The following is a 24208-nucleotide window of genomic DNA, read 5'->3' on the forward strand; positions in this document are numbered from 1 at the left end:
TTGCAAATGGCAAGATCTCCTTCCTTTAGATGGCTGCATAATATTCCATTGTGTATATATACCACATCTTCTTTATTCATCTGTCGATGGACATCTTGGCTCTTTCCACAGTTTGGCTATTGTGGACATTGCTGCTATAAACATCAGGGTGCACGTACCCCTTCGGATCCCTATGTTTGTATCTTTGGGGTAAATACCCAGTACTGCAATTGCTGGATTGTATGGTAGCTCTATTTTCAACTTTTTGAGGAACCTCCATACTGTTTTCCAGAGTGGCTGCACCATGTTCTGCAGAGAGTTTTGAGCTAACTGCCACATGCCAGGCATTGTTTTCGGCACTGGGGTGTAGTGGTGAACAAGACAGATATAGGCCACTGCTTTAAATAAAGTAATTTTAGATGGAAAATGCTAGGAAAAGAAAATAGGAGAAGGTAATGTGATCCAAAGTGACTGGGGATGGGCAGCTTTAGAGTGTATCAGCAGGGAGGTAACCTTTGAACTGAGGCCTGCATGATGAGAAAGACTGGGAGCAGGGCAAGGGCCAGAGCCTGAGATGGGAATGAGTTTGGCCTATCAGGGCAGTGGGAAGCTGGCCAGAGATGCTATCAGATAGCTGGGCGAGGCCAACACATGGCCAGTCTTAGTGTCACCATCATTGTTATTACTTACCGCCCCATTTGGGTCTCAATTTCGTGGCTTCTCTCTTAAGTGGATTGGAGAGGGGCAGGGAGACCACATTTGGGATAGTGTTTCCCCGCCCGGCAAATCTGTTGTGAATAATCAGTAAAATGTGTCCTCACTGAGTTTTTGGACTCAGTAAACATCCTCTTGGGCTCTAACGAGGTGCAAAAATGATGGGCTCAGGAATGACTGGATGCTATCTCACTGATATGAGAGGGGGCACTAAACATTGCTCTTTGCAGGGAGTAGTCTAGTTTGGGCCCTCAACTTTTCTCATGGGGCAAAGTCCTTTTTATTTTTATTTATTTAAACTGCAGACTTTCGCTAGGGTTTTTATTATATACAAGAAAAAGTAAAGGATTGTGAAAACTCAACACTGTTGACAGGAAGAGAGGGAATCCAGGGATGATGGCTACAACCGAGTGCTGAACTGCACACTGAGCTCCCTGGTAGCCAAAGCAAAGAGAGAAACCAGATGAGCTATATATAATATTCTCAACCTGTCACTAGGGAGTTGATACTAGTCCTTAGCCAGGGAGGTTTAGGCCAGTGCCTCAGGCTTGCCTGTCTTGATTCTTCTCCCTTTTCAGTCCCCTTCTGTCCCCTCCTTTCTTCTTGTCAGTATACAGGGACTTACACCCCTTTCTAGCAGCATGTTCCCCTTGAGGCCAGGGATAGAGTCTGTCTTGCCCATAGTGAATTCCCTGGGACCCTTGGGGTCTCACATAAGAGGTCTTTAATAAATGTTTTTTGAATGAGTGAATAAATGAAGGTTACTATTAAGGCTTTGCTGTCCCGACTGCAACTCCTTACTTTTCTTCTTTCTTAGCCTCCCCTTTTCACTTCCTTTTTTCATGACTTTGTCTTTTGCTGGTGGGCTCGTTGGGGGCTGTGAGCACTCACTCTCTCTCTGCATTGTGGGAGAAGCCATTTATTTCTGTCTTCCCAGAAACCAACCTCCCATTCTTCCCTCTGATGGTATCTGCTGGTACCTTCCCTTCAGTGTCCTGGATGGGTGCTCCCTGCCGCCGGGGGGTTAAGGGACTACAGCACCACCAGGCGAGCATTTTTCCTCACTTTGGGCATGTTACTTTGCCTTTCTGAGTCTCAGTTCCTCCATCTGGCAGAAGCTAATTAATATTTCCTTCCTGTGCTGCTAAGAGGATCCAAAAACAACTTTTAAAATATTATCATTTTTAGCATTTTATTAAAGACCTTTAGAAATTGGCCTTTTTTAAAGCAATTTGTTCAGTTAAAATTTTATTATTAAAAATTTTAAACATACATTTGAGATTAATATAACAAATGATTTTATACCCATCATTGAGATTCAACATAACTATTTTTAATTGCATAAATAACATGAATAGAGTTTCATTGTAAAACATTTAAATAAAAAGAAAGAAAATATGGTAGCAGAAATAAAGTAGCCAATAGCAGGGTTTGAAAGATAGGGTCAAGGAAATCTTTGAGAAAGTAGAAAAAAAAATAAAGGTATGGAAAAGAGGAGAGAGAAAAAATAGGGAAAGTAAAAGATCCACCTAGGAGGCCCAACAGAAGAAATACAGGATAGAGAAAATGGAAGGGAGTCCATGGTCAAAGGAGTAATTACAAAAATATTTTCCAGACCTGAAGGACCTACATTTCCAGATTTTAAAAAACCTACTGAGGAGCTCCTAGGTGGCTCAGTCGGTTAAGCAACTGACTCCTCCTCGGGTCTTGACCTCAGGGTCATGAGATCAAGTCCCACGCTGGGCTCTGAGCTCAGCAGGGAGTCTGCTGGAGATTCTCGGACTCTGCCCCTCCCGCTGCACACACTCTAAATAAATAAGTAAATAAAATCTTTTTTAAAAATTTAAAAATAAATACCTTTAGAACTTAAAAAAATTCAAAGATTTTAATTAAGTTTTAAAGAAAACCCTTTGCCTGTTTTCCACTCTCCTCTCTAGAAATGATTATGTTGTGTAGACCTTGAGGACTTTCCTAGGCTTTTTACACATATGTAATGTGCACATAGACATAGGTTTATTTATTCACATGTCTATTTAGCATTGAATAGTATTATACTGTTTGCATTGTTCTACAACTTACTTTTTTTTTTTAAACTATATGCCTTAGACACCTTCTTATCTTAGAATATGCAAGTCTGCCTCCTTTTTACCTGCTTAGTCTGAGTATGGCTATCCTGTGGCTAATTTATATCTGGATGTTTTCCAGTTTTTCACTATGACAATTTCACAGTACACATTCTTGCCTATGAGCCTGTGCTCAGTGCACACATGTTTCAGGAAAATACTTTGAGTTGGATTTTCTGGGTTCAAGGGCTTGCACATTAAAATTTATAATGATAATTGTCAGATTTCCTCCAAAAGGTACTAATTTATTCTCCCCAAAATACAAAGTACTCATTCCCTCACCTTTCGCTAATACTGGAAATTATCCTTTTTTGTTGTTGCTGTTGTTTTTTGCTTTGTTTTTTTTTGTTTGTTTGTTTTTGGTTTTTGACAGTCTAGTCAGTGAAAAGTAGAAAAGTGTTAACTTGTTAGATTCTAACTTCCATTTTCTCGATTATCAGTGATTCCAAACCTGTTTCACTTTCTTTATTGGCCATGTGTATTTTCTTCTCTGTGAGGTGCTTGTTAATATTTTTTTAGTTTTCTTTTAAGTTGTTTGTCTATTGATTTGTAAGAGGTCTTAAAATACTAGGAACTTTAGAAAACCTACTGTCTCTTTATTTATGTCTCAAATATTTCCCCCAGCCTATCACTTGCCTTTTAACTTTCTTTACGATGTCTTTTGAAATACAGAAAGCTTTATTTATTTATTTTTTTGTAAGCCAACATATTGATTTTTTCTTTGTGGTTCTTTCTGCGCTTTTGAATTTTGCTTAAGAAGTTCTTCCCTACCAAAAGTTTAGTTATAAATGAATTTTTAGGTTTTTTTTTTTTTTTTAAATGCCTACTTCTTTAATCCACCAGGACTTTATTTTTGTGTATGGCATGGTGGCAGCTCTTCGGAAAATGCTGTTTCTGGTGGGACATTCTGAGACCCCCAGCCTTCCAGTCCCTTCCATCTGGAGAGCCCACAGGCTCCATCCACTGGGTTAATGTCCCTCCAGCCCCTTCCTGATGCTTCTCCCCTGTTCTGTTCCTCACTCATGGTGGCACCATTCTCCCAGCTCCTAGGCCAGTCATCCATTCTCTCCCAACCCCCACAGGCTGTTCTGAGGACTCTTCTCCCAAGGGTCTTTGGCCCTTATCATCTCTTTCTCCAGTGGAGCGCCAGTTCCTCCCAAGTCTGGGCTCGTTCTAATGCGTCCTCCAATTTTGCATCCAGAGGGATCAGAAAATACACATGGACAAAACCCAAAACGCTGGTGCTGTCACTTGCCTGCTTCAATGCCTCGTGACTTCCCATAGCACTTAGGATAAAGTTCTAACCTCTTAACCTGGTTTATGAAGTCTTGAGCCAGCCCACCCAGCCTTGATTAACTTAAGGGGTCTCAGCTTAGGGCCCACTCTGGGAACCCTCACCTGTCCCCCTCCGGCTGTGTTAAGGGCCCCTGCTCTAGGTACCACAGCCCTTGACCTCCCAGTATCACAGCACTTAAATCCCAGCGAGACTCAGAGCTTCTCCAGGAGAAGGATCAGAACTACATCCTGTGCACCGCCGTGTCTCCAGCGCCTGGCACCGGAGAGCGGAGCCGGCCGGCAGCTAGTACTCCGCTGTGGCTCGGTGGGGAGTACGGAGGCCAGAGAGGGGGATGTTCCCCAGGGCCCGGCCGCCGAGCGCCTCCCTCCCGTCCCCCCCCCCCCCGGCGGCGCCGGCCGCCGGCCGCCCCCCTCCCGTCCCCCCTCCCAGGGCCCGGCCGCTGAGCGCCCCCCCTCCCGTCCCCACTCGGTCCGCAGGGCAGACGGCACTGAACATCGCCATCGAGCGGCGGCAGGGAGACGTCACCGCCCTGCTCATCGCTGCGGGCGCCGACGTCAACGCCCACGCCAGGGGTTTCTTCTTCAACCCCAAGTACCTGCACGAAGGCTTCTACTTCGGTGGGTGCTGCGCACGCCCGGCACGGGCTCCCCGACCCCCCCCCACCCCAGTCGGCCCTGGTGGGCCGGCCTGGAGCCCCCACTGCGGGTTCCTGCCCGCCCGAGCGCGGATCCGTGGACCCGTCTGGGGCCCAGCGGGACAGAACCGGGACCCGGGAGGCCACGGGGCAGAGCCTTCGGAACGGGTGCAAGCAGGCGTCCACTGGAGCAGCCCTGGATAGGGAACAGAGACCTGGGAGAGGGAGCAGGGAAAAAGTCCAATCTTAGAGGCCAGGAGACAGGTTCTGGGAGGGGAAATGATTTGTCCGGTGTAGTAAGGAGCGCCCAACTCCGCCTCTGCCCCTGTGCCCAGTGCTTTCCAGGACTGCAAACTCGGAGTCAGAAGTAAGAGAGGCAAATTCCTTCACTGACGAGTTAGGGAGTTCCAAAGCAATCGGGGTTAGGATGCTCTGGGTGGAAAAAAGATTGTAATGCCTATTTTAGATACGGTGAAATTCACCCGTTTTCACAGACAGTTCTGTTCAGCCCCACAAATGCATCCAGTTATGTGACCACCACCATGAAGACAGGGTGTAAATAGTTCCTTCACACCAGAAACTTTCCCCACACAACTTTGTCAACCCCTTTCCCATTCCAGCTCTTAGCTGACAACGACTGACCTGTTTTCTCTTCTGGGTGGTTTTTGTTTGTTTGTTTGTTTTTTATCAGTAGGACTAGATGGGTCTGAGCAGCCATGAGGACAGGGTCTTGTCCAGTCCACTGTCCAAGGTCAGACCCTGTTGGAGCCAGTGTTGGGAAATGTCTGTCCGGTGGGATGAAGAGAGGGAACAAGAGGGAGACTGGAAGGGAAAGAGTAGGAGACCTGCTGTCCAGTCCTGGTTCCATCCCAGGCTTGTTGTGTGACCACGTGTGAGTCACCTGCCTTCTCTTTTCTTAACAAACATTTATTGATCACTTACTATATACACCAGGCACTGTTCTAGGTGTTTGAAATATATTAGTCAACAAAACAAAGATCTCTACCCTCATGGAACTTACATTCTAGACTGGAGGAAAACCATCAATAATAAACATAATAAATAAGAACACTATGTAATATGTTAGAAAATGGAAGTGCCATGGAAAAATAAAAAATAAGACAGGGAAGGGGGGTCGGGAGTTCCAGGTCAGGAAGGAGGTGGATTTCAATTTTAAATAGTGTGGTTAGGGTGACTCATTGAAAAGGTGATGTTTGAGCAAAGACTTGGAGGAGGTGCAGGGATGCACAATGCAGATACTGAGAAATAGCACTACAAGCAGAGGGAACAGCCTGTGCCAAGGCCCTGAGGTAGGAAAAATGCCTGGTATGTTCTAGGAAAAAGAAGAAGACCATTATGGCCAGAGAGGAGCGAGTGGGGTAAGAGAGGAGATGGCATCTGAACATGCAGGGCCTTGTGGGCTGTTGTTGGAACCCAAGCTTTTATTCTGGGGGAGGTGAAGCTTATGTGTTACTAGGACCAGTCTGACTGCTGTGCTGAGGATAGTGATGGAGGGCCAGGGTGGTAGTAGGGAGACCAGTTAGGAGGTTATGGCAGTGATCCAGCTTTAGTCTCCCTGCTCTCCCCATCCAAGGGGGAAGATGGGGAGAAGTACAGGGAAGCTTGGGGGTCAGTCGTGCTGGGGACATGGGCTTCAGTCCTAGGGCTTGGGGAACACTGGGCAGGTCTATGAGAGAACTGAGCTCCAGTGCTCCCCCCTGCCCTAGGCGAGACCCCACTGGCCCTGGCGGCATGTACCAACCAGCCCGAGATTGTGCAGCTGCTGATGGAGAATGAGCAGACAGATATCACCTCGCAGGACTCACGGGGAAACAACATCCTACACGCACTGGTGACGGTGGCTGAGGACTTCAAGACGCAGAATGACTTTGTGAAGCGCATGTACGACATGATCCTGCTGAGGAGCGGAACCTGGGAGCTGGAGACCATGCACAATAACGACGGTCTCACACCGCTGCAGCTGGCCGCCAAGATGGGCAAGGCCGAGGTGGGGCCTCAGGGGTGGGAAGGAGGACAAGGGGGCTCTCTGCCAGCTCTTGGGCCTTTCTGGGGACCCCACAGATTACACCTTGGCCAGGGGAAGGTCAGCCTTCCGTCTGGAAGTGCATTTGTGGCCTGGGGTGGGTTTGTTCTGAGTGACTGCGCAGAGATGCGGCACGTGGGAACGCCCTCTGGACTTCAGTCCCTAACACTCCATGTGTCTATGCCCTGCTCTGGAGCTCCCATCTGGGGTCGGAGTGGGGGACCTTGAAGGCCATGGTGACACAGTACCTCACAGGCTTTGTGGCTGAGGGTTCCCGTGTGGTGAGGCACCCAGGCGGAGGCTGTGTCTGACCCTCTCATGAAGACAGGAGTCCCAGAATGGCTGCTCTGGATCCAGAGCCAATGGGCTGCCTGAATCTGGAGAGACCACTGTCTGTCGTGTTGAAACTCTGAGCCAAGTCCTCAGCAGAGAGTATGGCTACTTGTGGCCCTTTGCACCCTGTGTGGAGTGGCTGAGGAACTCAGGGCTTAACCTTGGTGAAGACTCGGGCTGGGGTGGGCTCCCATCTCTCTTGGTGCCTGGAGTCACAGCTTGGTCTAAGATCAAGGTCAGGACTCAGGTGGGCCCGAGGGCAAGGCTCAGAGAAGCTTGCTCCTCAGCCTCCATGTGTCCAAGCCCTGGGAGGGGACTGAGGCTCCTGGGAGGCTGTGGAGGACTGGCTGGGTGCAGTCACAGCTGTGCCAGCCTCAGGGCAGCTGACAGGGGAGGCGGGTGCCTCAAGGGCCTTGGGTCCGGTCCCAGTGGTCAGGGCTGGGGCCCACAAAGGACCTTTTCATTCTCTTGTGGGGGAAGGAAGGGTTGGAGATTGGCTTTGACAGAGGAGGAATTGTGTGCCTTCCCACCGTCCCCACCGTCTCCTACCCACCCCCGGGAACAGTTTGTGGGGGGCTTTGAGGAGAGTCAGATTAGGAGGGTTGCAAGTGGAGCTTCCTGTAAGCCGCTGGGGCATGTGTTCTGCCTGCGTGGACCATGGCCCCATGACCCTTTGATTTTCTAGAGGATGATGTGCTCCCCCATGGCCAGTCCTGGGGAGGGGACTCCCCCATTCCTGGCCCTTTCTCTTCTTCGTTCAGTGTTCTTTGGAAAACCTTTCTGGATGCTGCCCAGGTTGACCACTGTGCTGGGAGTGGAGGGTGCAGAGATGCTTACAACACAGACCCTGTTCCTTGGGGCTCTTTGAGGCTGGGGCTCAGGATGGGGAGACTGGTCCTGTGTCTGGAGTTTCTCTGCCTGGACTGTGAGGACAAGGCTCCCATATGAGATGAGATGGGAACCCCACTGGGTTGTGTGAGATCAGGGCTCTGACACTGTTCTCCCCAACGGGACCCTCTTCCTGGGCCTTGGGTTGGTGCCCCAGGAAGCCCTGGCCCCAGTTTTGGAAAGCGATGAGCTGGAGAGCAGTTGCCCTCCACCTTGCCTGCACTTTGGAACCACCCACGGAGCTTTACAAAATACAGATGTCTGGGTCCCACCTGCAGAGGTCTGGACAGAATTCGTCGGTGGTGTGGGATTGTCGAATGTTCCTCAGTGACTCTACTGTGCGTCAGAGTTTGAGGATCACCTGGAGAGTGGGTTTCTCAGGCCTCTCTGCTAGGCTGGCATCTTGTATCACCCCGTCTGGCCCACAGTGAGCCTCAGCTGGAATGGTCTTGACTGAGGGTGGTACGGGGAAGCTGGGAAAACTTCTAGTTTCTTCTCCATCCAGGTCAAACAAATTATTTCTCAAAATTGGCAGTTCCCGGATGCTTCACTGAATGGGGTCCCCAACTGGTACGAGGGTTTATGAGCTGATTAGCTTTCTGCGTCCCGCCAAGGGCCCCCACACCCTTTGTCCCTTGTATTCTCAGTCTCTGGTGAATTGGGCAGAGCCCCGAGGTTCACACCCATTCCGCAGATGAAGCCCAGCCCAGGCGTCATGGTGTCAGGGCCAGAGGTGGGACTCAATCCGTCCAGGTGGAAGCATCTTCCCAGCCCAGTTCTACGGCTGTTCCTCTTTCTGTCCCCAGATCTTGAAGTATATACTCAGTCGTGAGATCAAGGAGAAGCCCCTCCGGAGCCTGTCCCGGAAGTTCACTGACTGGGCATACGGGCCTGTGTCATCATCACTCTATGACCTCACCAATGTGGACACTACGACAGACAACTCGGTGCTGGAAATCATTGTCTACAACACCAACATTGATGTGGGTCTCTCAGGAGGGCTGGAGAAGGGCCGGGGATGAGGGGCGGGGCCTCAGGCTGCCCTTGGAAGATCCATGCCACTAGCTGGACGTGTCTGTAGTCCCCCATTCCTTTGCCTCAGTGGGCAGAGTCAACACAGAAAGGGCAGGGCTAGGGCAGGTGCTGTGTTTACCTGTTCCCAGCTGACCTTGCACTATAAACCTCTGTGGTGGGTGTCTCCTGGCCCCAGAATCCTGGGCAGTGTGAGAGTGGGGATGGGATGATTGCTGTTGATCTTCTCCATCTTGTTTCTCCCTCTCTTCCCTAATGGTTCTGTAATCTACCCTTCCTCCCAGAGAAGGCACAGCTGGAGCAATCCGGGAGGCCTTCCTGGAGGAGGCAAGAGGGGGGGGGGGAACATCAGTGAAGCTGGAGGGGAAGAGAGAGCATCAGCAGGGAGAGGTTTTCAGCTTTTGGGGGGAAGTGAGGCAGCAGACTGGAACTTCATCCTCCACATGTTACCAAGAGTCATGTTTACCAGAGCCTGCCTTGTCTGGGGTCTCCCTGAAGGCTCACGGCAGCCTGGTTGATAGGGTAGTTTGGTTGATATCAGTTTTATGGATGAGGAAACTGAGGCCCTGGGAGTGTCAGGGGTTTCCCTAAGGTTACACAGTAAAGGGGCCAAGTTGGGGCAGTCACGGCCCTTCCCCCTTGCAGCCCTTGCTCCCCACTGAGCAGCAGGTACTCCCACTGGAAGCCTAGCTCCTGTGGGGTTTGGCTGCTGCCTGGGGGCACTGGGAAGGAGCCTCAGGAGCTAGAAATTACCTTCCCAGCATTTCCAGCCACACCAGTCCATGGGACAGAATGGCCCCTTCTGCCATGGGTGGGGCGGACTCAGAGTTCCCTTTGGAATGAGGGCCCTTTAAAAATGGTGGTGGTGTTCTGCCCCCCAGAACCGGCATGAGATGCTGACCCTGGAGCCCCTGCACACACTGCTGCATATGAAATGGAAGAAGTTTGCCAAGTACATGTTCTTCTTGTCCTTCTGCTTTTATTTCTTCTACAACATCACCCTGACTCTGGTCTCCTACTACCGCCCCCGGGAAGAGGAGGTACGTGGGCCCCTGGAGGGAGGCGGGTGGGGTGGTCAGAGCTCCAGGAGCTTGGAGCAGTCCCATGTGCAGGTGAGGAAACTGAGGCCCAGAATGACCAAGACATTCGCATGGTGTTCCCCGGCAGTCATCCTTCACAGCTTCTAGGGAACTGAATATGTCTCTAGTGCTTAGCTATTGTGGGGAGATCCGGAAGGTTGGGAGACGCAGGCCCTGCCCAGGCTCCACCTAAGTCTAAAGAGCTAATTGGGTGTTTCTGCTGTGAGGGCCACAGGAAATGGGGGGTCCCCCCACTCTGGGCCTCAGTTTCCCATTCATTACACAGGGCACAGAGCTTCAGCTTTGAGTGTCCTTTAAGTGTCTGGATATGAATGGGTTCTGGAATGAAAAAATGCCACGAGGTGTGAGGGGTTGTTAGCATGGATTGGATTGTTTCCCTCACCATAGAGTTCTGGGTCCCACTGTGGGTGGGGACAGGGGCAGGAAGCTGCCGTTCTTTCTCTCACATTGTACAGAGCCTGGGCTTCGTGCTGGCCTCTGGCTCAACCAGAGGGTTTGGCCTGTGTCTGTGCATCCTACACCCGGAGCTGCCATTACCCCTGCCTTCCTCACTCCCCATCTTGCACCCATCCATTCCTTCCCTTCTTCCCAGGCCCTCCCGCACCCGTTGGCCTTGACGCACAAGATGGGGTGGCTACAACTGTTAGGAAGGATGTTCGTGCTCATCTGGGCCCTGTGCATCTCTGTGAAGGAGGTGAGTGGGCCACTAGGCGCTCTGCACTTGCCTGCGGGGGGCAGGCAGGGGGGCAGCAGGCCTGGCTGTGATCGGCCCTGCTCTGCCTTACCACAGGGAGCACTTCCTTTCTAAGCTTTCCATTTCTTAGTTACAAAAGGAGAATAAGTAAATCACTAGGCCTGTCCCGCCTACTTAATCTATCTGCCCCTCCATCCCTCTGTCCATCTATCAGCCATTTATATACCCTCCCAGCCACTCGGTGGCATATCTTCCTGTCCCTCCATCCACACATTCAGTCACTTCTCTCGTTGACCCGGCCATTCAGCTGGGTTTATCAATCAATCCCTTATCAACCCATCCATCAACCAATGAATCAATAGGTATCTTCTGAACACCTTCTATATGTGGAGCCCTGGGAGAGGTGAGAGGGAGGGAGGGAGTTTGTCCTCTTTAAACTCGCAGCCTTGCGGGGAGTTTCAGACAGGCACAAATGCCTGGACTCCAAAAGAGACTATGCAAAGGGCCCTGTGTAGGGTTCAGACCAGTGCCCCGAGGAAGAGAGATGACTCCTCTATGGGGACAGCAGCGGGGGAAGGCTAGGAAGCAGAAATGACATTTAGTCTGTGAGGGTGGGCTTTGGCACGAGGACATTTGAAAGGAGGTCATGACAGGGTGGGCATGGGGAACAGCTTTAAAAAAGGCTCAGAGGCAGGAGAGCTAAGCCATATCATTTTTTGTCTTTTTTTTTAGTTAAAATTTTAATTTGAATTCCAATATAGTTAACATACAGCGTTATATTCGTTTCAGGTGTACAATATAGTGATTCAGCAGTTCTGTACAGGACTCAGTGCTCACCACCGCAAGTGCCCTCCTGAATCCCCTTCACCTGTTTCCCCGACCCCCCACCCGCCTCCCCTTTGTAACCATCAGTTGTTCTCCATAGTTAAGTGCCTGTTTCTTGCTTTGTCTCTATTTTTTCTCTTTGCTCCTTTGTTTTGTTTCTTAAATTCCACATGTAAGTGAAATCATATGGTATTTGTCTCTCTCTGGCTGACTTATTTCCCTTAGCATAATACTCTCCAACTTAACCCATGTCATTGAAAATGGCAAGATTTTATTCTTTTTCATGGCTGGGGAGTAGTATTCCATTGTATATATATCACATCCTCCTTATCCATTCATCTATCAAAGGACATTGGGGCTGCTTCCCTAGCTTGGCTGTTGTAGATAATGCCGCAGTAAACATAGGGGTGCATGTATCTCTTTGATTTAGTGTTTTTGTTGTTTGGGTAAATACCCAGTAGTGCAATTACTGGATCGTAGGGTAGTTCTGTTTTTAACTTTCTGAGGAAGCTCCATACTGTTTTCCAGAGTGGCTGCACCAGTTTGCATTCCCGCCAACAGTGCAGGAGGGTTCCTTTTCCGCCACATCCTCACCAACACCTGTCGTTTCTTGTTTTTGGCTTTAGAAGTGAGGCTGTATTGGGGGAATGGCAGGGGATGGTGTGACTGGGCTGTTTTGCAGGGTCCGGGTAAGGATGAGGGGGAGAGTGAGCGAGGTGAGATGATTTGGGGGTGCAGCCACTTCTACCCTGGATTGCCTCTACTCCCAGGCTCAGGTCCCCTTCCATATCCCTCACCTGGGCTCTGGCTTGGCCTTCCCACCCTCCCCCCCACTGGGTCTCAGGCCTGAGGAAACACCACCTTCCTCAGATCTTCCAGTGAGAGGCATGAAGAGGGTGCAGGTTTTCTTTCCTTTTTGGCCTCAGGGCATCGCGATCTTCCTGCTGAGACCCTCGGATCTGCAGTCCATTCTCTCTGATGCCTGGTTTCACTTTGTCTTGTAAGTAGGTCTGTCCCATTTGGTCCCCACTGCACAGGCAGGGCCGAAGTCCTGTATGGCAGCTTCTGTGTCCTCTGGAACAAGCATCCTCCCATGTCACCATGTCCCAGCTGTTCTGCCATAGTCTCATGGCCAGGGACCTACTCTGTCCCTTCTAGTAAGAGAAGCCCATGGATGCCCATGGAGAGGACCAGAAGACCCCAGCAGAGTGCCCACCGTCAGGTTGCAGTGATGACCGTCTCCACCCTGTCATAGAGCCCTGCGTGGTGGGTGTGGCCGAGAAGGCAGGACAAGGCTTAGTAGTGCTGTCTACTTCTCTATGACGGGGTAGTCCGGGCCCGTTCCTCCTAGTTGTGTGGGGTCTAGAGGTTGCCATCTTGGACTCTGGCGGAGCAGGGCCGGAGAGCCCTAGAGAAATCATCAAGTCTCATCCGCAGGCATGAAACCCGAAGCCCAGAGCGGGGAAGTGAGTTACTCACAGTCTGGCAGAGCCTCAGTGGCGTCAAAGCCAGCCCCAGCCTCCCAGTCATCTTCACCCTATGTTAGGGCACGGTTGCCTACCCTGGAGCCCTGGCCAGAAAGCCCGGCTCAGCAGCCTCGCGGAATGAGGTCATGGGCAGCTAACATCAGAGGCTTGCGTGACGCCTGTCCCTAAATGAACAGAGGCAGATTCAGCATTGCTGCCACGTGAATGGAACAGGACTTGCCGTGTGGAATGAAGGAGGTTGGGCTCCAGAGCTCTATCGATCCCACCAAAGTCCGTCTTCGGAGCATTTGGGAAGCTGGGTCTATAGGACCTGAAATCTTGGCCCAATGTTTCCAAATACCTCGGTGTTTTATTAAGTATGTACCTGCCTTCTAGAGTCGTGAATGGAATTCTTCATCCCTGTGGGCAAGTGGGGTGCCCAGATACTGCAGTGAGTAGATGAACCCCATGATGTCAGCCACATGGGAGTCTCCGCCTTTGAGAAAATATGATAATTCCAGAGAAGAATTCATTTATCCGGCCGCTGGCTTTCGTGCAGACAAAAGGCACCAGCGCATTGTCCTGCTTTTCTGCTTCTTAAGTGTTTTGTTAGTGGTGAGGAAGGTGAACACCTGCTTCCTCACTTCAGTCCAAAAAAATGCATCGATCACCCAAACATTTGCTTTTCACTGCACAAGAAAAGCAAGTTTGCCTGTGTCCTAACTTTAATGAGTTATTTTATAATCATGGAGACTGTGTGATGTTACAAGCAATAGAGCTTTTTATCTAGAGGTCTGCATAACTGATGGTGTAGTAGTCCTGTTTAGCAGTAGATTTTGAGCCTGTGTGTTTGTTATACATGGTACTTAAAAATGTTAATGGTGGTAGAATCTACATAACATAAAAGTTGCCGTCTTAACCACTTTAAGTGTACAGTTCAATAGTGCTAAGTACATTCATACTGTTATGGCACCAATCTGTTTAGGCTATCTATCATTTAGCATATACTGTAGTTTTTAAAAAGATTTTAAAAAGCCGGTTGTGGGGGACTTTTGTTATGACTGGCTTTTAAGTACAGACGTTGTTAGCTTTTGTCATTTTTGTTGAAAATGCAATCGTTTGCTTATCTGCCTTAGTCTACACCAGTGGTTCCCTGACCTGTGGGGGATGGGCTCCTGAGCTGGAGTCTCCTCGAGTCCTGGGGATCTGCCTTAGTCTACACCAGTGGCTCCCTGACCTGTGGGGGATGGGCTCCTGAGCGGGAGTCTCCTCGAGTCCTGGGGATTGTGCTTTTTAAACGTCCCCACCAGCTCTTGCCAGCCCACTGCCGGCTCTGACTCGCAGCTGGGGCTGCCGTCTGCAAGGCTGGGTGTCAGACACTGGCGGCCTCCCCAGCCTGTTCAGCACGACCCATCGGGGTGCCGCTCCGGGGCTTGAGGGAGGCAGGGGCGCGAGGGCCTGCCCCGACGTCCAGGGCTTGAGGGAGGCAGGGGTGGAGGGCTCGCCCCGCTGCCGAGCAGAGGTGAGTAAGGCCCTTGTCCCTGCGTCTCCTGAACAGCTTTGTCCAAGCCGTGCTTGTGGTGCTGTCCGTCTTCTTGTACTTGTCCACCTACAAGGAGTACCTCGCCTGCCTTGTGCTGGCCATGGCCCTGGGCTGGGCAAACATGCTCTACTACACGCGGGGGTTCCAGTCCATGGGCATGTACAGCGTCATGATCCAGAAGGTGCGTTGGAGGCTCGTGAGCATCACAGATGTGCGGGCTCAGCATTGGGGGAGCCTCAGGGAAGGTCCATCTTTCAGATGGAGAAACGGGTCTGGACACAGCAAAAGGGGCTTGTCCCTTGGGCAAGCCTCTGCTCTTTCTACCAAACACCACCATCTCCCTTTGCTTTTGGCCAGGCTTTCAGTTTCCAGACCTTAAAACACCTGGGCCTGTTGGGCACTGGGAAGGAATGGTCTCCCCCCAGGCAGTGGTGTGCTGGTAAATATTTAACAACCAGCTCTCTGGGGAAAATGCACATACACACGCATAGACCCCAGCTACTATGTTCATGATACATTTTTACCACGGAAAGGATGAGTAGTGCATGATTTACAAATAATGAACTATATAATGCTCTTTATTGTAAATCCCACGTAGCTAGTTGAATCTGGCAGAATGATTTGTTGATTTTTCTTGAATTCCTATATCTGTTGCCAGTCTATGGGTGCAAGTGACAGAGAGTGTTGTTGAAACATCGATACCAGTTGATGTTTTCCTTAAGGAGTTAGATGAAAGTGAAACAGTGCAGCCTTCTGTGAGAACTTCCCTTGTTTGTCAGCGATGTGAGCCACTTATTTGCTGACTTGGATCATAGTTTTACAGATTTTGGAAGACTCTTTCATTAATGTTACTATGTTATTCACGACACCTCAGCTACAGATAGGACACATGTTAAAGTTTCATCTGCCTTAACATTGTCTCCATCGCTGTCTTAAATCTAGATCTAGACAATCAGCAAAATAATGAGTCTATGATTTGTCCCATTTACTAATTTCCATGGTGTAAATCCTACCACGGCTGATTTCCAGCTACCGGTATGACAGAGTTGAACACAGAGGCAGGAAGAGATGCATAGTAACACACGATACAGTATGTGTACCACATGGCTGCCAGAGATTAAATAACCTTAATAGCATACGTAATTGTAAAATGAGCTATGAGTTTTGAATATTTATTATCTTTGCTTTTAATATAATTTACTTAATTATAAGTTTATGTGATTTAATTTTTAATAATGGTTCTGTTTAACAGCCGGCTTACAAAATTCATGAAAATGTAACCGTCAGCTCTTAGGAGCTGGCGTCAGCAGGCTCCAGCACACCACTGCCCCCGGGGAGTGTGAGGATTTCAGACGTGAGACACTACGAAGGAAGGTGCTCACGTACAGGGTGGATCATCAGGGACAGAGACAGACTGTGTGCCAGGAGGGAGGAGAGCAGGAACGGAAGCGAAGGCTTCTTGGAGGAGATGGGGCCCAGAGCTGAGCGTTGGAGCATCAGAAGGATTTGCTAGGGGAAGGGAGAATGGTCTGAGGGAAGGCACGGTTAGGGCTGGGGCTGGGTGAGGGTGGGAAGCAGTAAGGAGATCAGGGTCTAGTGAATATGTGCTCAAATCTTACCCTTGAATCATGTTTCTCCCTTTATAGGTCATTTTGCATGATGTTCTGAAGTTCTTGTTTGTATATATCGTGTTCCTACTTGGATTTGGAGTAGGTAATTGATTTATAAATAATAGGGACTCCCACATTTGTAAAGCACCTAATACAGATGTCAAAATGACAGAGCACGCAGCAGCCTCAGCAACTTATGTCACCTGCTGGTGGAGCACTTGCCATGCTTAGCATTTTCCAAGCATTGTCTTTTTATTTCTCTCAATATCTCGACCAAGGGGAAGTCATCATCCCTGATCATAAGGTAACTGAGGCTTAGAACCAGACCTGTCACTCTTGTCTGTCTACTCTGGTCCTGTGGGGTATGCCTCCCACATTGACACCCAGCATCCTACGTGGCCCTCACAACCTGAGAGAGGCTTGGCAGGTGGTTTGGGCTCCATTTTACAGATAGGGAAACTAAAGTTTGCAGAAATATGACTGATGGTCTTTAAAAAATAAGAGTAAATTAATGCATCAAGGTAAGCTCCTTTGACCCCCCACATCATGTTACTTGCAGTTTGCTTCAGATATATCTGTGAGGGCCTCTGCTCTCCTGGGGACTGAGGATGGGGAGGCCCCTCCTAAAGTCTCTTCCTTTGTACAACCTGATTTTATTTCTAGCTTCTGCATAGAGAGGTATCATTGTATTTTCCCATGGCAGCTCTCCATCCCCCCTATGCCCCCCCCCCCCCCGTGATCATTGGCATTTGAAATTAGGCAGGCATTCCCATCTTCTGGTGTCTTTGCTGGGCCACAATGTGCTTATTTATTTGCTTCTTCACTTGCCTGTTTATTCATCCTTTCATTTACTCATTCATTAATTTGACCATTCATCCATTCGCCTGTCTATACATTTAGCAATGAGCCACTGCTGTGGTGTGTTGGAAGGGAGAGAAGAAAGAGGCCCAGGTCTAGGCCAGGGGTTCTCCCCACAGAGCATGAGGAAGAAACTCAGGACCTTACGGTCTTGGAGGAGATGGCCCAGGCTACAGGAATTTGGGAGCCCAAAGCCTGGTTGGGGAGCCAGGGGACGCACATAGATTATAGTTAGCAACTCTGCAAGGCTGTGAGTGATCAAGGGCTGAATGGCAGGGTAGGGGAGGGAGAAAAGAGTGTGGGCTTTGTTAGGCAGGAAGCGCTTTTTGCAGGAGGTCAAGGCAGAGAACCAGCCTGATGAGGCTTCCAGGAGCTGAGGCTGGAGGTGAAATCTAAATGACCAGAGGGGATGAGGCAGTAGGCCTGCAGTGTGTGTGTGGGGGGGGGGGGGGGGGGGGATGTGTGTACGTGCAAGTATGCATGAGCTTGTTGGGCAATTAACCAGGCAGAGCGCCAGAGGAGAACACCCTACTCTGTCCTCCCAGCCCTGGCCTCATTGATCGAGAAGTGTCCCAGCGACAACAAGGACTGCAGCTCCTATGGCAGCTTCAGTGAGGCGGTGCTGGAACTCTTTAAGCTCACCATTGGCCTGGGCGACCTGAACATACAGCAGAACTCCAAGTACCCCATCCTCTTTCTGTTCCTGCTCATCACCTACGTCATCCTCACCTTCGTCCTCCTGCTCAACATGCTCATCGCCCTGATGGGAGAAACCGTGGAGAATGTCTCCAAGGAGAGTGAGCGCATCTGGCGTCTACAGGTGAGCCTGGCAGGGACCGTGGCATGGGGGTCTTCACGGGGACTCAGTTCAGCACGTTGTACCGACAACCGTCTGTCCCAGCAGACCTGGGTGGGGCCTGGGAATCTGCATCAGCTCCCTGTGGTTGGCCAGGTTTGGGGACATCTTAGTCTAGGTTCCTTGAGTATAGGGTCTAGGCAGTGTGACTGGACAGCTGCACAGTTGAGACGAACTCAGGCTATGGGCATGATCTGCTCAGACTCTGGTGTGATGTGTGGATGTTGAACCATGACCTTCAATTGCATTAAGAGGTGTATAGGGCATAGGATAATGGAGGTGACAATTCTGCATGCCTCAATCCTGGCTGCAACATTCCTTACCCGCGGGGGGCCTTACGCACAAGGACACTAACCCACAGGGTGGTCCAGAGTGGGTTACCAGGCTTGGGAGAGGACTGGAAACTGTGCCTCACAAGAAATGGTACTGGGACGAGGGTTGAAGAAGGTGAGAGTTTCTTCAGATATCTGCGGAGCTACTTGTGAAGGGACAGCTTCCTTCTGTGACCCCAGAAAGCAGAACTGAGGTACGTGGGCAATGACAGGGAGGAAAGCTTTGATTTGACACAAGGAAGTTTCTAATTATATTAGAGTCTTCTTAATTGGATTGTTGATTACATTCAGGAGAGATTTGACAAATTATTGACAGTTAAACTGCTGAGGGGTTTCCAAGCCTGGCATGCGGGTGGGATTACATGATGTGTGGGATCCCAGGATCCTAACATTTTCAGTTAGGAAGCTCCTGCACTTCCAGAAACAGTGTTTATGTTGTGTTTCAAGCAATTTGAACACCTTTCCTGAACTTGGTGGTTTTCATTTTTGAATTCTGTAGATCAGCTGAACCCTCGGCTCTGCGCATGAAGCATCCGCTGCAGTGGAGCTGGCTGTTTGGGGGTGTGTGCATGTACTTATGTGCGTGTGTGTGTTGGGGGTGGTGCCTGCACACTCATGCAGAGCTGTGTTCCTGGGCCGGCTCCTCATTGATATGCTTAGGCTCATTTATGTCCCCAGAGAGCCAGGACGATTTTGGAGTTTGAGAAGATGTTACCAGAATGGCTGAGGAGCAGATTCCGGATGGGAGAGCTGTGTAAAGTAGCAGAGGAAGACTTCCGGCTGTGTTTGCGGTAACAAAGGGAGAGGGGCCCCTTGACGGTGGTCTCTGGGGGGCGAAAGAGAGATGAGTCAGGGACTGTCAGAGAAACGGTGCTGCCGCTTGCTTCCCAAACCACAGCCACAGTCGGTTCTGGCCTCCTCAGTGCATGGAATTTCCTCCTCCGGGGTCACCAGCCCTGGGATGAGGCTTTCACCAGCTTCCGAAGGGAGAGGGAAGGAGGCCGCTGGGGACAGTCCCCCCCCCCCCCCACCTGCCCCATGCAGTGGCCTCCGTGACCTCTCCCTGTCCACTGTCTGGTTCAGGAAAGATTTGCCGACCGGGCAGTCCTTGCCCTTCTGTCTGGCCTGCGTGGGTTCATGGGACACCAGGGGGCCTGAGGCATGCCTGTCACGGGCGAATGGACAGGGAGACAGCTACTTTGGACAGATACCAAGCTTTTGGTTTTTAAAAAGTATTTGCACATGCCATGACCAACTTTTCTGATGATGAGTCTACTTCATCCTCTCCCCGTCTGACTGCCTGACCTTACAGACTGCCCTCTGTATAACCTCACCATGCCCAGCTTCTCTGACTGAGACTCCCGCACCATGGAAACAACCATTTCCAGCTCTATAACCCTTATCCTAACAAATATCTCTAACGTTCACACCCTCATTCTAGAGATGTTCCCTGAACATGAACTTCAGCCAAACCGTTGCCTCGAGTTGCAATCTAGCAGCTTAGACTCTGCCCACTCTTATTGGGGTCTGAACCCTAACTGTTTTCTCCTAGTGCAGCCTTAACCCTAGTTTAACCCCAAGCTTCTAAACTTCTACAAGTTTCATCCTCACACTGTCACATCTCTTCAGCCTGGGCTGCCTCTCACCAGAAAGGCCCCAGCCGTTGCTGTCTGAAGATGTCCCTTGACACCTCTCTGAGTTTCTGGGCCCCACACACTGGGAAGGGACTGATCCTTTGAGGTCTGGGAAGATGGGGACTAGTGCAGGGTTTAAACCCCAACACTGCAGACATGACCATGTAAGGCAGGAGTCCCAGATCCCTGGCATGGACAGAAGGGCAGCTGTCTAGAACACCCCAAATGCCAGGCTAGGTGTTTGCATTTAATGAGGTGCAGTTGAGAAGTGGTGAGAATGATTATCACACTCGCAGGATCAATGAGGTGAAGTGGACTGAGTGGAAAACGCATGTCTCCTTCCTCAACGAAGACCCGGGGCCCGTGAGACGGACAGGTACTGTGTTGCCATCAGGAAGTGTGATGACCATGCCTGTCTGACCACATGACCGTAGGCAAACTGCGTTTTGGGGCCCTGATTTTCCCCATCTGCAAAATGGGAGGTTGAATTAAATGGGTTCTCAGGTCTCTTTCAGCTGTGACATTTTATAACCCTAGTTGGAATAACTTTTAAAAATCAGGTGCGGGGAAAGGAATTAGGTGGTGCGCTAGACATGGAACCCCCCATTAGGGAGCACCGCCTTTCTAAAATCGTGGTTTTGGTGTCTGGTTTTTTTTTGTTTGTTTGTTTTGTTTTTTAAAGCAGATTTCAACAAAATCCAAGATTCTTCCAGGAGCAACAGCAAAACCACCCTCAATGCATTTGATGAAATAGATGAATTTCCAGAAACTTCGGTGTAGAAGCAGAATCCAGAGCTGGTGTGAGCATGGGCCACCTGATGCTGCAGGCTGGGTCCCGGACTCCCTGCTGAGGGCTTGTGACGCGATGCGGCCTCACACTTCGTGCCCAGAGGCGGAAAGCACCCTTGTGCTGAGTCGGGGGCTGTACTGAGCGGCAGTTGTCCATCTGCTTGAGTGGGAAACACCCTGAATATTTTTTTACTCAGCAAAGGGTTGGTGTAAACCCATGGCCGGCAGTCCTGAGCCTGGAAGTCCCTGAAGTCCAGGGTGAAGCCCCTGGGCTCACCAACTGCAGGGCAGCTTGGCTGGAGGTGGGGGGCAGGGAAGGGGCAGAGGCCTGAGGAGCAGAACTTCCTTCCAGCCAACATCTCCTCCACAGTCCCCAGCCCTAGCCCACACGTTCCACCATCTCCCTTACCGTGACTGGGTCTCCTGAATTTAAGGGATTCTTGATCCCATCCCAGAACAAACAGGGGACTGAACTAAGTCGGACATCCTGGGGGCAGAGGGGACTGAGCTGTGGAAATGCCCGTCCGGACCCTTCAGGGACCAGGAAACTCCCCTCGGAGCGAGTGCCTTGGTACGCCAAGGTTCCAACTGTCTCAGACTGAGAGACGTTTTCCGTAGAGTAATTAACACAGGGTTTTTATTTTCAATAGAGAAAAGACATTTCAGTTTTGAGTGAAAGTTACTTCAGATGAAGTATGTGATTTTAAAAGCTGAGAAGCAGATTTGGGGATTTGGGGCTGGATATAAGTATTATATACTTGGCCTCAGGGTGGCCAGAGCAGGGACAAGAAGCTTTTCTTTACACACACAGAAGTGCACATGAGACGTGCCAGGCAGGGCCTGCGTGGGCTGCTGTGACGTGGGTGGAGGAGCTTGGCTCTTGTGTTTGTCCTGGCCCTGTCATCATGCGTGCCTCCCAGCTGGGAGCGGGGCTTCATCTGGCACGGAAATAGCAGCTGCTCTGTTTCCACGGTCTTAAATCTCAGAGGTTACTATTATACATCAGTACTTCTCATTGGAGGAATTTAACGAAATACCCGGAATGCTCTGGTATTAAATATTTTTGTTAACTGTGAATTTTGAGGCTGAGAAGGAGTGTGATAAAGGAGTGTTTGCCAAGACATAGGGCTTCTTTTTAGAGCCTCATCCTCTGACTTTTCTCCCCCTGAAATTACGCAGAGTCAGGCTGGGGCAGAGGTGAAGTGGGGATGGGAGACTTCTTCTGGATCACTGGAACCTAAACAACCATAAAAGCCACTCTGCCTTAGGTATCTGGTAAAAGGATTCATGTGGGAATTTTTGGAGGTGGAATTGCAAAGATATTAGACCGTGAGTTTTAATTTTAAAGGGCATAACAATAAATTTGGCCTTTAGACAACTTGGCAATTGGCTAGTGAATGTGACCTGAGGCAAACTGAGGAGTGCGGGCCAAGGAGTCCACTCTGGGCCCGTTTCTCCACTCTGGGCTGCTCTGTGTGCCAACTTCCCTGGGTGAGTGGACACTTGGCCTTTGTGCCCCTGATGGGTCAGGGCTGGGAGAGGGTGGGGTGGGTCAGGGACGAGCCTGAGACCTGCACAGTTTGCTTCAGCCCCTGTACTCCCAGCTGAAGCCGACCAGAGCTCTAAGCTGTGGTGGTCAGAGCAAGCTCTGGTGTGAGCAGGGGTAGCAGGGCCTAGGCATGTTCTCTGGAAAGGGAAGATTGGTGGAGGAGGGTTGTCATGGAGGCAGGAGGAGCACCTGTGTTCCAGAGGGGCAGAAACAGTGCCAAAGGAAATTTCAAGGACAAAGATTTTGGTTCTGTTCCATCTAGCAACTGCTCCAGATATTGAGGATGTTTAAGCAGAACTTATTTAGGGATGTTGTTAAGGAATGATCAGATGGACTTTGAGGTCCTTTTAGCCTGGAGCTCAGCATCCTGTATCTGGAGTTCCCTACTTGTATACATCCAGAGCAGATGTCCTGGTCTGAAGGGCAACCATTTGGATCCATGGTGCCCTGATCTAGGAATTCCAGAATTGTTCTGATTCATATACGAATGGATAAAGTCAGATAGCTCGCCATTTCCCATTTAAACAGAAGCTGGGGGTGAGGTGAATGGAAATCAATAATGGGATCTTGGTCTTCTCACACAACTGGAGAGCTGTTCTCTGTGGATCTGGATGGAATTTGTTGGCAGGGGCATTTTCTGTACCCGTATTCATCCCTGAAAGGCTTTCAGCCTAGATCGTCTGAGCCTGGGTAGGTTTACCAAGGTGAAAGAAAGCAATGAGTCAAAGATCATTGGTTTGAAAGGATCAGTTCCCTTATCTTATACCTGGAAACTAAAGCCCAGAAAGGAAAGTGGATTTGCTTAACACCATGCAGCCACGCAGAAAGTCACATCAGAACTGCTGAAGTTGGAGTGTTCTGACCTCTGGGCCACAGGTTTCTCCCAGCACCATCTGTTTTTTTAGCACAGTTATTCAGTGAATTTGAGCCCACCTTTGTGGTTGCCACATATGTTATGTCAGGGGGCTAAGGCTTTTTGCTCCGATGATCCATGTTGGCAGTCTGCATTGTCCCAGTGATCCCTATGACAGGCACACACACATGCACACACACACACACCACGCCACACTGAATCCAGGGGCATATCAGGACATCTTAAAACTTCATGATTTACATTTCAGTAATGTAAGGGGTAGGCATTTTCCAGGGATGGAATCTCCCGTGCTCAGATAATGGTTTTGGCTGGGAATTTTCCTTTGGCTAAACTGCCTCAGGAGGAATCTATTATTCTAGACGTTATGTGATGTATATATCTGGGATAAAAATAGTGCTTACCTTCCTCTCTGGGATGTAGCAGAAGGTGTACGAGATTGTACTGTGAAGTAATTAAGCTCTTAGAAGGCTCCTGCCTGAGAGAGCCCAGTATTATTAAAGTTCCTCTCCTTCCTCAAGGCCTGGTTGAACTGTGTCCTTTTGCTCTGGGTGGGGCCCAGGTCGATAGGCCGGGATAAGGCCTGTAAGCCATACTTGAGTTTTGCGTTGATTTACATGTTTATTCTGTGATCTTGGTTCCAAACACAGAATTGTCACCTTGTTCTCATGGAATGTGCCTGATCCTTGTCAATTTTAATTCACATACTTGGTCTTAGTATTGTGTGTGTGTGAAACTCTGGGTTTAATTAAGAAGTCACAGAGTAAGAACATTTTAGTGCCATTGAAGAAATGCTTTTATGATTTCTAATAAATATTTATTTTGCCTTGTTAAGATCGTGGTTTATCCTTGTCTTAGGTAAGACACTATGAAGACCAACTAGGAATCCTAGAGTGTTGCTTACTCTAAGGCTAAAGGAAAGCCCACTTTTTGGACCTGAAACATTATTATTGGTCCTAGCTCAGGGACAGAATCAGCACGCCGAGACAGGTCACCTTTGTATGGTGTTTACATCTCACAAAACATTGATGTCCAGT

At 49.7% G+C, this 24208-nt stretch overlaps 1 protein-coding gene across 1 annotated transcript in view; it reads left to right on the top strand.

The window, feature by feature from the left end:
- Positions 1-23992, top strand: part of TRPV3 (transient receptor potential cation channel subfamily V member 3) — a 40734-nt gene extending 16742 nt beyond the window's left edge. Inside the window, exons 8-19 of the mRNA XM_025851399.2 lie at positions 4590-4730; positions 6475-6755; positions 8819-8995; positions 9926-10084; positions 10737-10838; positions 12590-12663; positions 14688-14853; positions 16319-16385; positions 17686-17960; positions 19007-19119; positions 20259-20338; positions 20645-23992. Of these exons, the coding sequence (XP_025707184.1) occupies positions 4590-4730; positions 6475-6755; positions 8819-8995; positions 9926-10084; positions 10737-10838; positions 12590-12663; positions 14688-14853; positions 16319-16385; positions 17686-17960; positions 19007-19119; positions 20259-20338; positions 20645-20742 (1733 nt within the window). The 3' untranslated portion in view covers positions 20743-23992. The remainder of the gene's footprint in view (positions 1-4589; positions 4731-6474; positions 6756-8818; positions 8996-9925; positions 10085-10736; positions 10839-12589; positions 12664-14687; positions 14854-16318; positions 16386-17685; positions 17961-19006; positions 19120-20258; positions 20339-20644) is intronic.
- Positions 23993-24208: the final 216 nt, after the last annotated feature.

Source organism: Callorhinus ursinus, unplaced genomic scaffold, assembly GCF_003265705.2.
Source record: "Callorhinus ursinus isolate GAN/ISIS: 27379988/994484 unplaced genomic scaffold, GSC_fseal_2.0 scaffold133, whole genome shotgun sequence".
Classification (NCBI taxonomy): Eukaryota; Metazoa; Chordata; class Mammalia; order Carnivora; family Otariidae; genus Callorhinus; species Callorhinus ursinus.